This window comes from Aythya ferina, assembly GCF_964211825.1.
Source record: "Aythya ferina genome assembly, chromosome: 1".
NCBI classification, from domain to species: Eukaryota; Metazoa; Chordata; class Aves; order Anseriformes; family Anatidae; genus Aythya; species Aythya ferina.
This window is the reverse complement of record NC_140296.1, coordinates 165984174-165998677: the sequence shown is the minus strand read 5'-3', so window position 1 is coordinate 165998677 and position 14504 is coordinate 165984174. Positions and strand designations below refer to the sequence as shown.

Here is a 14504-nt window from a genome sequence, read left to right as displayed (position 1 = left end):
CCAGTGTGCTCAGAGAAGTGTTGAAGCCCAGACAAGGTGGCAGCAGCAGGGCCCCACGCCTGGGAGGAGGAGGTGAGGAAGAAGCGGATCATCCCATTTTAGCTGCAGCCAACTTTCAACTCATTTGGCTGTGCCACATCACTATCTCTTATGAAATGACCTACTTTGTCTGTTTATTTATTTATCTATCTATTTATTTATTTATTTATTTATTTATTTATTTATTTATTTATTGTGATGTGAAGCTACATAAACATTTAAGAAAATTACAATTAATGCCTGAGTATCTGCAAGTACAATGCTTGGCCAGAGCTGAGATGGAGTAATCTCATTGATTTAGAGGAATGGTTATACCACTTTCACAGATATACAAATTGGTGACACCAGCCAAACTGATTTATGAAAGCTTAATTGTGAACCCCAACTTAACAGTAAATTTAATAAGAGTTAGCTGCAGAGTTGTATTTATTTACTTTTTAATTGATTTAGGAGATTGTTTATTGTTCCCTATATATAGTAACAGGTTCTTAAAAACAGTTAAATAAGTGTAGGAGAAGACTTTTTAAAAGATGTTGTTACTACTGCTTTGGAGTTTATTGTGTTTAACAAGCTCATATCTAAAAGTTTTGTAGATGCTTATATGTCTATAAAAACTAGCTGTGGGTCAAGAAAGTCTGTGTAAACTCATAATATATACTTATAGGGTCAGTAGTAAAAAGAAAGTTTCTTCCTTTTAGCTACTAATATTTGCTAAGAATAAAGGCAGAACTGCAATCATAGAAAGACAATAATAGTTAGGCCCTCCTCTCAGGCTAGATAAGATACTGTCAACAATAAAGAAGTTTTCATTCCAGGAATGAAATTACCCCTCATGTTACAAGGGTCGAAAGCTGCTCATATGATGTTTTGTAAAATGTGTAAACATTCAAATAAAATTAAGTCCTTGGACTTGACCTACTCCAGGTTTATGGTTTTAGTGCTGAATTTTCTTTATTTCTTTTAATATTTTTTAATGACAATAGGCATTTAAATTATATTGTTTAATTTTTGTATGTGTGCGTGTAGTCAAATTGCCTTAAAAAATCTGTCAGTCTAAAAAAATGTAATTTAAAATCATGTCTGTTGAAGCCACTTGACATAGGACATCTCTTTACACACCATTATTTTGTGTTGGTAAGAACATTTTTTGACATACAAAGTTGTTAACTGAGAGATGTTACATTTTTACCTAGTATTTGCTTCATAGAATGTGGGAGGGAGGGGGAAAGCAGGAATGGAAATTGACTCAAATGAATGTTTTTGAACATTCTGGTTCCCTAAACTGAAAATTAGAAACATGAAAAGAGTTAATTTAATGCTGTGACTAGTCATTGTACAGGCAGAATTGTGATCCTTTTATTGCTCTATATTTAGTCTACAGCTTTTTCTTCTCTTCCCTACAGCTGTCTGTAGCAACTGTAAAATTCTTCTAAACCACCAGTAGTAGTGCAACATGTCCTTTACTAAGTGAACGCCTTTCAGGGTATCATAAACTTTAATAAAATTAAAATTTTTTAGCATCAGATTTGAAGGACAAAAATAAAGAATCAGTGACCACTGTGACATCATTTTCACAAAATTCTACATCATTCCAAGGAAATACTTTTGCTAAAACATTTGTTGGATGTTTTTACTTTAATTTTTTCAACTCACTCAGTCACCCATATTTCCAGACATATATTCAGTGTCTAATCCCTTATGGATGCTTTCACTACTGTTTGTTTGTAGTGTATCAAATCCAGTTTTATGTTAAGTAGGTGGGTTGCTGATTTGCCAGCATGCCATTCTGGATTGGGCATTTATGAATTGTTTTTAAGCACCAAAGTGGACAATGAAAGCTTTATATCCGTTCCCCAATTAGGAGTAATCATTCTTGCTAAACTTTGGTAAAGAGCTGTAGTATGCAATGAATGTAAAGTATTCATTCCTGAGCTGTTTCTTTTTTCTTTTTTTCTCCATTTTCACTTTAGTACATTTTGTCAAATAGTCTTATGCAGCTTGTTATTTCTGTTCATATTGCAGATTGAGAATGTTGATGTCTGCCTTAGCTTTCTGGCAGCCAGAGGCGTAAATGTCCAAGGTCTTTCTGCGGAAGGTAAGAGAAGCAGATCATCAGAACAAATAATTGGATTCTTTTTTCCTGAAAATTTATTTTCATAATATAAATTATATGTACTTCCATTCCAAACTGCAGCTGTCTTGAGTGGAATTCAAACGTAGATTACTATATTGCAGTGAGAGAGCGAGAGAAAAATTTAGATTTCCCTTTAATTTTCCCTTGAACCAAGAAATTCAGTATGTTTATGAAACCTAAGGCACATTTTAAAATAATATCTTTATTTTCAAATATATTAATCTTTTCATGTTACCTCCACAACATTAGGTAGGTAGTTTTTTCCATGCATACATTTATCATGTATGGGTTTGTGTATGGGTTTCAAAACCACAAACATTGATGTAAAAATTTTGCTCAGATGTGTAAACTCATGGAAGACTATTTTTTTAAGAGCATTTATTACCAGTAGTAATGCTATAAGGATGCCTATGAAATTTATCGCATTACTTTGATATAATGCATTAAGTGAATGAGCAAATGGTCTTGCTGCTTATATTATAACCCTTTTAAGGACTTTTATTAGTCCTTGCCTGACACACTTATAAATATATAAAATCAAAACCATTGAAATACCAATAGTTTTAATTAATATGTAATATTTGCCATATTAATGTAAAATTAAGCCAGGTGGATACTTTACCTTATAGATTAATACAATGGATACAAGATTTTGGCCTGTAAAGGATTAAGTAGATCTGCAAGGTTCTATGCATCTTCAAAATCCCTTTGGTGCAACTAAAAGATAGAAGGCAAAATACTTTTTTTTTTTTCTTTTTTTTTTTTTTTTCAGAGATGGTAAATCTCTGAAAGATCACAGATCACAGAAGAAAAATCTTGAATGATATAGCTACTGTTTGATTTTAAAATTAACTCACCATTGTGATCCTTCAAAATCTAGTACCTTTCTAGTATCTTAACAGAAGTGGATCATAACCATAACATATGTACTGTCTCATTTTCTGTACTTCTCAAATTATGGAAAGATCCTTAACTAATTCAAAGGAACCTCTGGAAATCTATACTATAGATATGACGATGGGTGAGAATACTGAATAAGTTACATGTTGCTATTCATCTCAAAGCTGTTTAGAACTCAAATTTTCAGCAAAGACTATTTTTACTTGTACACAAAATAAGAATCAAATGTATGAAGAGCAGAAATTTATTACGTGAGAATACTCTTCGTTGTTTGATACCATGACACAATACAACACCCACTTTCTACTTCATAAAATTAAAATTGGATTGCATTCTGTAATACATGCCTTCATTCATCTCCTTTTTTTAGCTTTGGAAAATAATTTTTTTAAAGATAGAAGCTTCAACTGTTTGGCATTAAGTGCAAATACTACCAAAAGCAATAACGATATATAGTTTTAAATGCAAGGTCTATTTTAAAAACATTTTTATTAATCCTTAAAACAGAATTTTAATAAGGCAGACTTTGAGTTCTGACATAAGATTAAAACAAGTTTTGCTGTTTTGCAGTTGGTCATGACTGGTATAAATCTAATGTCTTTGTACTGATGTTAGTGCAAACTGACACAGAAGTGTGACTCCTTTAAATATACCATTTCTAGCATGTACAATCCTGAACAATTTGCTTGAGGGGAAGGAATTGAGAAAAGCTGGCATGATTTTTTATCATTAAATGATCAGGTTACCTTCATAATGTTTTGTCAGCACATTTATGTTTAAAATTAAGTTTAGAAACAGGTAAGGCTGTTTCCCATAATAGGTTTTGGTGAATGTGTCTTGTCACATAAATTGGGTCATTTATTAATGCATGCTTCAGACAGTTTCTGGAACAGTAAACAATGATCTCAACAAAGATTAAAGATTTCACAGCGAGTTTCCCACCTCATTTTGACATTTGAGCAAGGAGGTCTAGAACCAAAGTTGTTTTCCAGTCTTGACTGCAAAATCTGTACTGGAGAACCCAAATGATAAATAATAAACCAGTTGCTACTAAAGAAAATACTCCTCTCCTCTTCCACACAAGAGTTTAGTACATATTCGAGTTTTCATCTTCACAGGGAAGAAGAGGAAGTATGGGTACTCAGAACAAATTTTCATTTTGTAAAGTGCATGGTGATGTCCAGGATTGTGTTTGCTTTTGAGAACAGATTGAGCATCTAAGGGCTCCAATGTTTGATGATCTGTTCTTATATGCATTAACATTTCACATAATTTTATTAAAAATAAATCAATATGGTTTAAAATACATTAATATGACAGTGCTTGTTTATAAACTGTGTTTTAAACGTTACCTCAGAAAGGCTATGTAGCACATACAACACAATATTTAGATTTGCAGGAAAGACAGAAAGATTGTAATGTTAGGTTACAAGTCTACTGACCTAATGAAAACCTTTCACAAGAACCCCAGTGCCAAAGAAAATTAATAATGAAGATATGAACTGACCTAAGTGCTTCAGATAATTTAATTAAAGCCCCCTGAGTCGTCTTTTTCTGACACACAGATCTGTTATGAACAAAGAATAACATTAGCCTTTTTTAAAACCTGTATCTCAGGCTGGGCAAAGACAAAGAGAAAGGAATGAGATACATGAGGATGCTACTTTGAGTCAACAGACTTTCATATGGGAAGATATTTTAGCCTCAAGTGAAAGCCATAGTTTTGAAGTCTTTATTAATCAGTACTGGCAGTCTGACATAGAAACCTAGAAAATCCTGTAATTGGAAAGTTCAGAGATGTAATTACACACCTTATGGTCACCTCTTTTTATTGTTGTTTTCCATTAATCTGCATTTCTTATATTCCTTACTAATTCTTGGGAATGCATATACACTTATGAATGAGGTTATTACCATCTCTTTCCATTTTTTTTAGCAGTCATTATTTACTTCCACTGTGCACAGAATTTTACCAAGAATCCAGAAGAGGAATTGAAAGCAACTAGTTAGAAGGGGAGTGTTCCTAAGCCAGAAAGAATTCAGATTTTACTAGGTGTAAAAGAAGGTTCTCTGATTCCCAAGGATCCTTGTACTTTGTTGAGTCTGTGTATTCATTTGAGATTATATATATTATATAAGGTTAGGTTTAACCTTCTTTATGACCATGCACATTTGACTCATCATGAGGACATTATGGAGATATGTGTTTCTTGCAGCAATGACACATAAATAATTAAAGATAACAAACAATAACATATAAGTGACAGTTAACATGTCCCCGATTGTAGAGATAAATGCAGAAAGGCATAAGCACGTATAGGTTTATGTACATAAATGTTTGAGTATAAAACTGTTACAAAGCTGAAAGTGTAAAACCACAGTTTTCACTCATTTCTCTTTTTTTTTTTTTTTTTTTTTATATATATATAGAAATAAGGAATGGAAATTTGAAAGCCATTTTAGGGCTGTTTTTCAGTTTGTCTCGGTACAAACAGCAGCAACATCATCAGCAACAGTACTATCAGTCTTTGGTGGAGCTACAACAGCAAGTCCCTTCACCTTCAGCTGAAAGCAGCCAGTCCAAAACACACCAAGATATGCAGTCAAGGTAGGTTAAGAAGTTAATTTTCTTATGGGTAAAAGCTTTTAATTTGTCTGTTCAAAACAGAGATGTTCTTGTGGGGAAAAACAAAACAAAACAAACAAACAAACAAACCTTCACCTAAAAAAAGGCTTAAAAGACTATATTTTTTAATTCTTATTTTTGTACGAGTTATTTTTGCAATAGGTGTATGAAAACAACATTTATTTAAATGTCTATTTGGTATTAAGCTTGCATTTCTTGAGAGTAAAGCTCCAGTGAGTGTAGAAAACCTTCCCAATTAAATTTAGTTCAATTTTTAGTTAATTTCAAGGCATTCTTCATATTTGTTTCTACAGTCCTTTGCAGGATAAGAGATGTTAAGCACATCTTCAGGTTAGAATAATGATTATTTTCATGTTTTCCTCACATGGGGAGGCAAAATACATGAGGAAAGACACAATAGTGTCATTTATTTTAAAATCATTTTGTTCCCATGCATTCTATTTTTGAGTGCCTAATTCTATTCATGTATTGATATTCTCATCAATAAAATATTTTTTTATTTTGAAGAAGTTTTTTGTTTCTTTTAAGAACCCAATTTAAGATTTAGTTAGTGAAGCAAGAAATTCAACAGAAAACCATTGAATTACATTACTCTCAGACTGAAGCTGAACAAATATTTTCAGAAAGTAGTTGCCTATTGGCTATGACAAAAGAATCATCTGAGTACAAGTTTCTATTCAAATGGAAAGAGTATTATCAAAGTACACTTTATTGAGGAAGGAAGGAACAAAAAGCTATTCACACATAGGGCTATATAAAGTGAATTTTTAATTCAGAACTTTATATATTGCTCTGTAGGTATTAATACTTGTTTGTACTTGTTTGATTTAATATTTGCTTGTTTAGAAGATTTTGCATACTTCATTAACATGCATATCTAGCATGTGATAAATCCATGAGTAAAACATCAGACTACAATAATTAAATTTTGGTTCTTGAGTCCTTAACATCTAAAATACACTTTCCTTTTTATAATAAACAGTTGAATAAACTCTTCATTTTTTTCTTCAGTTGAGTAAACCTTTTGCACTTCGGCCCAATAGGAATCTTTGCCTTGAAACTAAGAATGTTATAAAAATAAATTTATAGCAAAATGGTTTTGGTAGCATTTCTGATTACCTCATTTGATACAAAAATTAAGAAACACTTGCATTTGCCTGGGACACTACAATGTGAGATGCTTTTTTTTTTTTTTTCCTTTGCTTCTGAAAATTAATCTCTTTGAATGCTTTTTCTGTGAAGTTTGCTATTAACATGTAATCTAAGGAATTATGGCAGCATCCGGGAAGACTCTGAGCACATTTTCTGAAGTTGATTTTCTGCTTTCTGTAAGACATTTAATACTGCACAAGAGGAAATAACATCTTCATTCAGAAATCAGATGTTGTTTTCTATCATAAGGAAGATATTTTGATTGTGGGTCTAGAAGTGTTCACTGCTTTAATCAGTGGAATTAAGGGCTTAGCCAGCTGTATGCAAATACCTTTGGTTATTGGGTTTTGTTTAGAATTTAGTAAAACTGAAACATTTCCTGCTTTTCCAACTTAGCCATGGTGTATTTTTAATAAAAATAGTTACCGTGTTCCTTTGCATATCACCACTATTGCAAGGAATTCTGTTTGTCCAAAAAGCTTGGAGCAAAGCAGTTGTTTATGATTTGGAAGACAGCGATTACACACTAGTCCTTTGTCTGCTCAGGAATGATTGGCAAAGGGGGGATGGAATTTTATAAAGCTTTCCTTTCATTATAATTTCCCAAGATCTCATGGTTCTTCAGTGCCTATTTCTCCTCTTCTCCTTTGCTATGAACATACTTCATTATGGAGAAAGTCAATCTTTCTGTGTCCAGAATCTCAGTTTTCATACTTTCATAAAGTGACATCCCAGGATGGTTTAACGGGATTTCTACTTCCATCAGTGTGCTTTAGACTTCCTACTTTAATGCTGGGAGTCTAATATCACCTCATTCCTTTATATTTATATACATATTGTTGATAGTTATTTATAATCATATTTCTGCTACAAAATTTTTCAATCTAAAAAATTGTTATACCAAGATTAATACTGTCTTTCTTATTTCCTACCTATAAACTGAAAACAAGATTTTGTCTGTTTCCCTTCACATATACATAAACTGAATTTTTCTCACCAGAAATTTCTGTACTGTCTCAGAGAGTAAAATTTTCTCTACCCATACATTTTCCATAAAGGTTGTAAAGATAAAAAAGGTCCCTAGTTCTGAAAAGTGTCTGAATGAAAGATTTTTATTTTCTGTTATAAATGCTTCTAGTATTCTGAGCAGTTAGCAAAACAAGGAACTCCAGAACTTAGAAACAAACAGAAATAATAAATATATAGATAAATATGGATTTTTTTTTTTAATATAAATTTTCTCTTCCATTTGCCATTGTTTTGAAGTGATAATAGGAAATTACAATTACATGTCCACTTCTAAGAAGAAATTAATGTATTTGAAAAATATGGTCTCCTCAAATACATGTGCATATACAAGTGGCTTTTGATTTAAACTGTACGTAGAAGACTTAGTAAGCCTTCCCTTCATAGCAGTCATATAATTTAACTCTTTTTTTTTTTTTTTTCCATAAAAGCACATATTTTGGAAAATCAAAATGATTTTCCAAACAGCCATTTTAGTCTTAAGCTGGTAACGAACAAATAGAGGATTCCATTTAGATTCCATTATTTCTAAAATATGAAATTAATAGAAGACAACTCCTTTGATGGGATTTATCTTGCCTGCCTTTTGCTGTGGACAGGCAGCTTACATGACTCACATTCTAAAATATGATTGCTTTCATGGCAACCATATCTCAGCATTAATTACAGGGGTAACTAGATGACCTTTAAAGGTCTCTTCCAAGCCAAACCATTCTATGCTTCTATGACTGATTGATTTAAGAGCAGAAGTTCCAGAAGGTCCTTGTGGACTCATATGACTTCATTTGACACTTGAGACTTTTAGATATGTTTGAGAAAAAAAGTATTGTTATACAGATTCTTGGAACTTCCTCTTTCATTGAATGAAGAGTAATGAGAAGTAGTAAAACCTAAGGTGTGTAATAGTCACATTTTTTTTCCTTTGTTGTTATACATAATTATTAACTCAGTAATGGATAATCTAACTTCTATCAATAATAGAGTAATTGTGCAATTTTTTTCTAAAGTAGTGTTGATAAAACTAGCTATTTCATATTAAAGACAATTTATTACAAGTTTATAATGTAACAATGACTCCCTTTCTCTATTAGCCTGTTGCAGTTCTAAATGTGCCTTTAAAAATTCTTAAAAATTTCTGTTTTCTTACATTTCATAGTGTGAAAAGTATACAGTGTATATATTTGGGGAAAATTATTCAGGAAATACACATAATGGAAATTATTTTCCATTAATTTGGTCTGTGGTCCTTTATTACCTAGCAATAACTCTTTAGGATTTTCCAGAGGAGCAAGTAATATCACTTCATTAGTAGGGCAGAAGTGAGATAATGAAGACAGTAGACAATGGCACATTTATGTTTACTCAGTAATAGCTTAGTTTTTCAAAGCTATTTTGACTAAATTTTAAAATATTTTGTGAAAATTATATTATGGGTACATGACAAAAAATATTTTTTAACCATTATGTAAATTTAAATATGCTTAGTGTATACCTGTTCATATGTGTATGCACATACAGGCAGAACCAAAACAAATACACTATATATTTTATAGACTTCTTACTTTTTATAACCCTAAGTTTCACATTTCATGTTACGATTAAATTCTTTGAAAGCATGTCTTTATAATTGTAGATATTTTTAAATTATATTATTCTCAGGTCCTAACAAATGTATCTACATTTGGTCAGTGTGACAACACTTTTGTGTTAATCCCGTGTAATCTGTCCCAAACCAAGCTCAGAATTGTGAAAAGAATGCACAGAAGCATGCAACATTCTGGATGTGAAAGAGTATCATTGGCCTATGTAATTTTAAGCACAACAGCTAAATTTCAAATTAAAATGTAAAAAGAAAGAAGAAAGTTGATTTATGGTAAATGGAATTTCACTGCAAAGAATATGTTTTATATATTGGTAACTGTAATTTTTTACTGCTAAGTAGAAGAACTCTTAAAATGATTTAGACAATTAGTGGAAAAGTCTGTGGTAAATAATAAGTGGTAACTCAAGGGAGAGAACAGTTTTAAATAGGATTTCTGATTTCTTTTTATCCTAAAATTTCCTACATTCTTGTATGACTAACTGTGGAAATTGAATACTTCAAAATCTGAGGTAGGCACTTCACTATTTAGTTATGACTTTGTTGCTGCTTTGAGATTTTGTTTTAAAAAAATACCATGCTGGTGGCCTTATTTATATCTGTCAGTACAGATACATGACAACAATGGTTACATTATATTTTTATGCTTCACTTTACTAGTGGATTCCATTATCACAGCAATACATCTAAACTTTCTGCAGTGATGATCTTTCAACCACCCAGATACTAAGAGAAAACACATGTGGATGAAAGAAGTTCTGTCTCATTTATGGATTAGGCAGTAACTGGTTTCAGTAAGCTGTCAGCAAAATTCCACAAGACGGACAAACTATTTTATCACGTACAGGAATGATGAGCACAGCTTGAGGTCCAGATGGATTTTGTTAAATTTGTTATATTAAAAGAGCACCCTGGTTTTCCTAAGCGCATAAACAAAGTTAGGTAGCTGATTTCTACAGGCAGTTGCATATAAAACTAATGTAATGAACTCGGTTTCATGTTGCCTCCTTCTTAGAAGTACTGGGGAAAAAATGAAGCATATTGGACACACAGCTTGTGCTGTGTGAAACAGTAATGCAAATGTAATGGTTATGATTATGAATTTAAATAGCTCCGTGCCAGAATACTAGCAATCCCTATGCCAATCTTGGTTCCACCACTGTCAATTTAGAAAAAGGCCTTTATTTCAGTATTCATGAGGTTTAAAATGAAACCTTAAGAGTCAGTGCAAAGTGCATTGCACTGACAAAGGCTAAAAAATGAAATGTGTGAACAGTCATTTCTCATGAATCAAAAGCAAAGTAATGAACCAAGTCTCTTCTCTGTCCTTATCTCTTGTCATTACTAGTCACTTGGTTTTAATGAAGAGAATCAGGTATGTTGTTCCTGCTTTGTCAGCTAAACGATCATTATTCAATGACTGCAAAGAGGAAAAATCAGGAAAAGGTTCATTTCTTCTTTAACTAGTAGGGTTTTGAACAGACAAACTATTAGCCAAATCTGATGTGTTTTTCTGCATCTGGGAGATAATGCAGAATGAATTTCATTGCTTAGTGTGATTGCACAGGTATGTGCAGCAGTTGACCTTCAAATGGACCTTTGGCCTTTCATTTTACCTTTTCCATTTGGTCCCATTCCATACCTAAAAGACACAATCATTACAGTCCTTACAGTTTCCAATGAAAGGAACTTCTGATGCCTTTACAGACCAGGGCATGAAGTTCTTGCATCCTTGTTGTCCTGATAACAGGTAACTAAACTATGTAGTATCATTGTGTACTAATTAAATCAGTTAGCTGTGTGCCTAAACAAATAGGTTATATGTAACAGTGTTGAGTTGTGTAAAGTGGAGATTTATTCCTGTGATAAGTGCTATGTAGGTTATCGTGAAAAGTGATTCTTCTTGCATATTCCATTTGTTTACCTCACACAAATATCAAAATAATTTACACATTTTATATGACTCATTGCATGCTGGAGATTATTGCAATTTCAGGAGTTCTCTAGGCCACATCTATGATATGTTGGCAGAGCAACATCTAAAACATACACCTTCATTGCCTCCTAAATATTAATATTTGTCACAGTTTCATTTGCAACTATTTTGATTTTTTTTTCGAAAATGGTTGTGTTTTGACACAATGCAAAGAAGCATGAGCAGCATTTGTAGTTTCATAATAAACCCTTCTATTGCAGTTGAGCAACTTAGAAATTACTGTACTCAAAAGGGATACTTTCTGATGATAGCATATTACCGTTCCTTCTGATAACCTTCATACAGAAAAGGCAGAAAAATGCAATAGCAACAATGTATTTTTCACATACTTCTTCCTTGTATCCCATCCTCTCTAAGATAAGAAGATAAGATATTGCTAAATTTTAACATAAGGTAAGAATCACAGAATCACAGAATCACAGAATTTCTAGGTTGGAAGAGACCTCAAGGTCATCGAGTCCAACCTCCAACCTAACACTAACAGCCCTCCACTAAACCATATCCCTAAGCTCTACATCTAAGCGTCTTTTGAAGACTTCCAGGGATGGTGACTCCACCACTTCCCTGGGCAGCCTGTTCCAGTGCCTCACAACCCTTTCAGTGAAGAAGTTCTTCCTAACATCTAACCTAAAACTCCCCTGGCTCAACTTAAGCCCATTCCCCCTCGTCCTGTCACCAGGCACGTGGGAGAACAGGCCAACCCCCACCTCGCTACAGCCTCCCTTGAGGTACCTAAAAAGAGCGATAAGGTCACCCCTGAGCCTCCTCTTCTCCAGGCTGAAAGAAAACACATTTGAAAGGGATTTTCAATTTCTGAAAGAAATGGTCTCTTTTATAGCCATAAGATAATATAGCACATAGTAGAGAGGAAACATATAAAATATAAAAATGTAAATGTTAAAGGATTATATATCATCTTAATAGCTTTTAAGATTTCTTTAAACTTTTCATCTCTTATTTAAAGTGATCTCTCAGAAAGTGATCTTTTACCTTCCTACATAATTCTATGGGCTGGTTCCTGAAAATCTTGTTCTTTATTGGTTATGTTATTTATTATGTTCTGCAGTTCTTCTCTGCAAAGTATCTGATGTTTTTCCGAATATCTGTGTTAGAAACTTGTGACATAGTTATTCTGATTTCTCCTGTTAATAAATTAACTCTGCCACCTGCTCATTTTTTTCACTGTTCTTGTTTTGTTATTATTTCAAAATGCAAGTGTCATCCTTTCTCGTTTTCTGTTCTTGCAGTTTTCAAAATAATGTTTTAATTCAGTTTAGCGACAATTTCCATTCTGTGCACTTCAGATATTTACATTGTCTGGCACTTTTCTCCTTTGCTTCTGATCACTCATTACTTTTTATATTTCGAGTTTGATGCTCTTTGGCTGTAATTTTCACTGCCGCTAATCCTGATCTTGTAGAACTTAATTGGTGTTTTTTCATTTATCTTTGTAGCATAAAAATCCATTTTAAATATATAATATACACACACATAAGGAAAAAAAGACTTAGAATATAGATATTTTCTCTTCAAACGTTCTTTGTTGCTCTGCCTTCCCTCTCCTTATAAATCCATTGATTCTCCTCATTCTCTGAAAGTGGGTTCTGCTGAAATCTTGTCCATGAATCTTTTTCTTTTCCTGGCACCTCTGTAATTCTGATAGCTTGCAAACATTTGAGGTTTAAAGCAACATGTTTTTATTTATTCCTCAACAGATTCCTTGCTGGCAGTATACAACTTAATCTTTCTCTTGCATTCATGGAACCCTGTTAGTCAGTTTCACGTTTGTACTGTTACTTTCTTTGCTACTGTCAGTCATTTCTGTCCAATTTATCTCAATATTTTACAGACTGTGCTGCAACTGTGATCTTCTGCTATTGTTCTTTGGCAGTTATCAGTTATCAGAAAGGACATTAACTTTTTTTTTTTTTTTTTGCAGCTATGGATGAGTTTCTCTCCTCTCTTCATTGCCAAAAAAAAATAATAAATAAAAAGTAAAAAAAAAGTAAAATAAAATTTAAAAAATAAAAATAAAAAAGTAAAAGTCCATACACTTCCAAAGAAGTAAGAAGTGAAAGCAGTGTTGTTTATATAAGTAGTATCCATAGAATATTGGTTAAAATAGAAGTGAAAAAATGAGCTCACTTTATATTTAAAATTTACCACATTTAAAAGAGAAACTTCATCATCTTAGGAAAATTGCTTGTATATGTGTTTGTTTTCTGGTATGTGTTTTTGAAAATATTTATACATAGCTAGGTGGAAGTTTTTCTAATTTCTTTAGACCGCATAGATCTTAACTGTATTAGAATGAATGGGGAGATCCCACAAAATATACTCTTGCGTGCACTTTAATACCTTAAATAAGAACAGCCTTAATTACATGTTAATTGGTTGATTGATGCAGGTTTATAGCAATCCCAACCATTCTTTAGGATGTGTTGATGAATGCGGATTTTCTGGAAATCTGTGAAAAGTTTCAAAAGACAATGGTTGCAGATTTGAAAGTACAATAGTTTCAGGCTTTGTGGCAGCCCCTTCTTCATCCTCTTTAAGAGAAACCTCTGTTACAGTTTTATTGTGTTGAACTGTGATACAGAATAGTGGCATATGTTGCTGACATATGATCATCTGACATATTATTGTTCAGGATCATAAATGGTATGGAGATAAGGTCACAAAAAGGTAAGCTGGATCCCTAAGTACATAGCCCTAATTCTGGTAGCAGGTAGCACACTGTTGGCTGATTTGTTCAGATTTTTGTTTTGTTTTGTTTTGTTTTTGTTTTTTAAAGATTTTTTTTGTGCTGTTTGAGGTGAGTTACCAGTCAGGCTAAGCACGGTAGCTAACTAGCACATTTTCCACTTTGTTGATATGCTTTTAGGTTCTTTAAGGTTCTGATTTCACATATTCTTTTAATAAATTCCATAGAATTCCTGCAATACAAATACTGGGACCAGGGTAGAAATTGTGTAGTTGCTGTGATGGATGACTTGTTCTTATTACAAGT

The 14504-nt window shown here is 32.7% G+C and overlaps 1 protein-coding gene across 10 annotated transcripts in view; it reads left to right on the top strand.

The window, feature by feature from the left end:
• Positions 1-14504, top strand: part of NAV3 (neuron navigator 3) — a 557486-nt gene that overhangs the window by 391937 nt on the left and 151045 nt on the right. For all 10 annotated transcript variants that reach the window (XM_084516198.1, XM_084516196.1, XM_084516194.1 and 7 more), the window contains 2 exons: positions 2062-2134; positions 5504-5681. In XM_084516198.1, coding sequence (XP_084372324.1) covers positions 2062-2134; positions 5504-5681 — 251 coding nt within the window. The remainder of the gene's footprint in view (positions 1-2061; positions 2135-5503; positions 5682-14504) is intronic.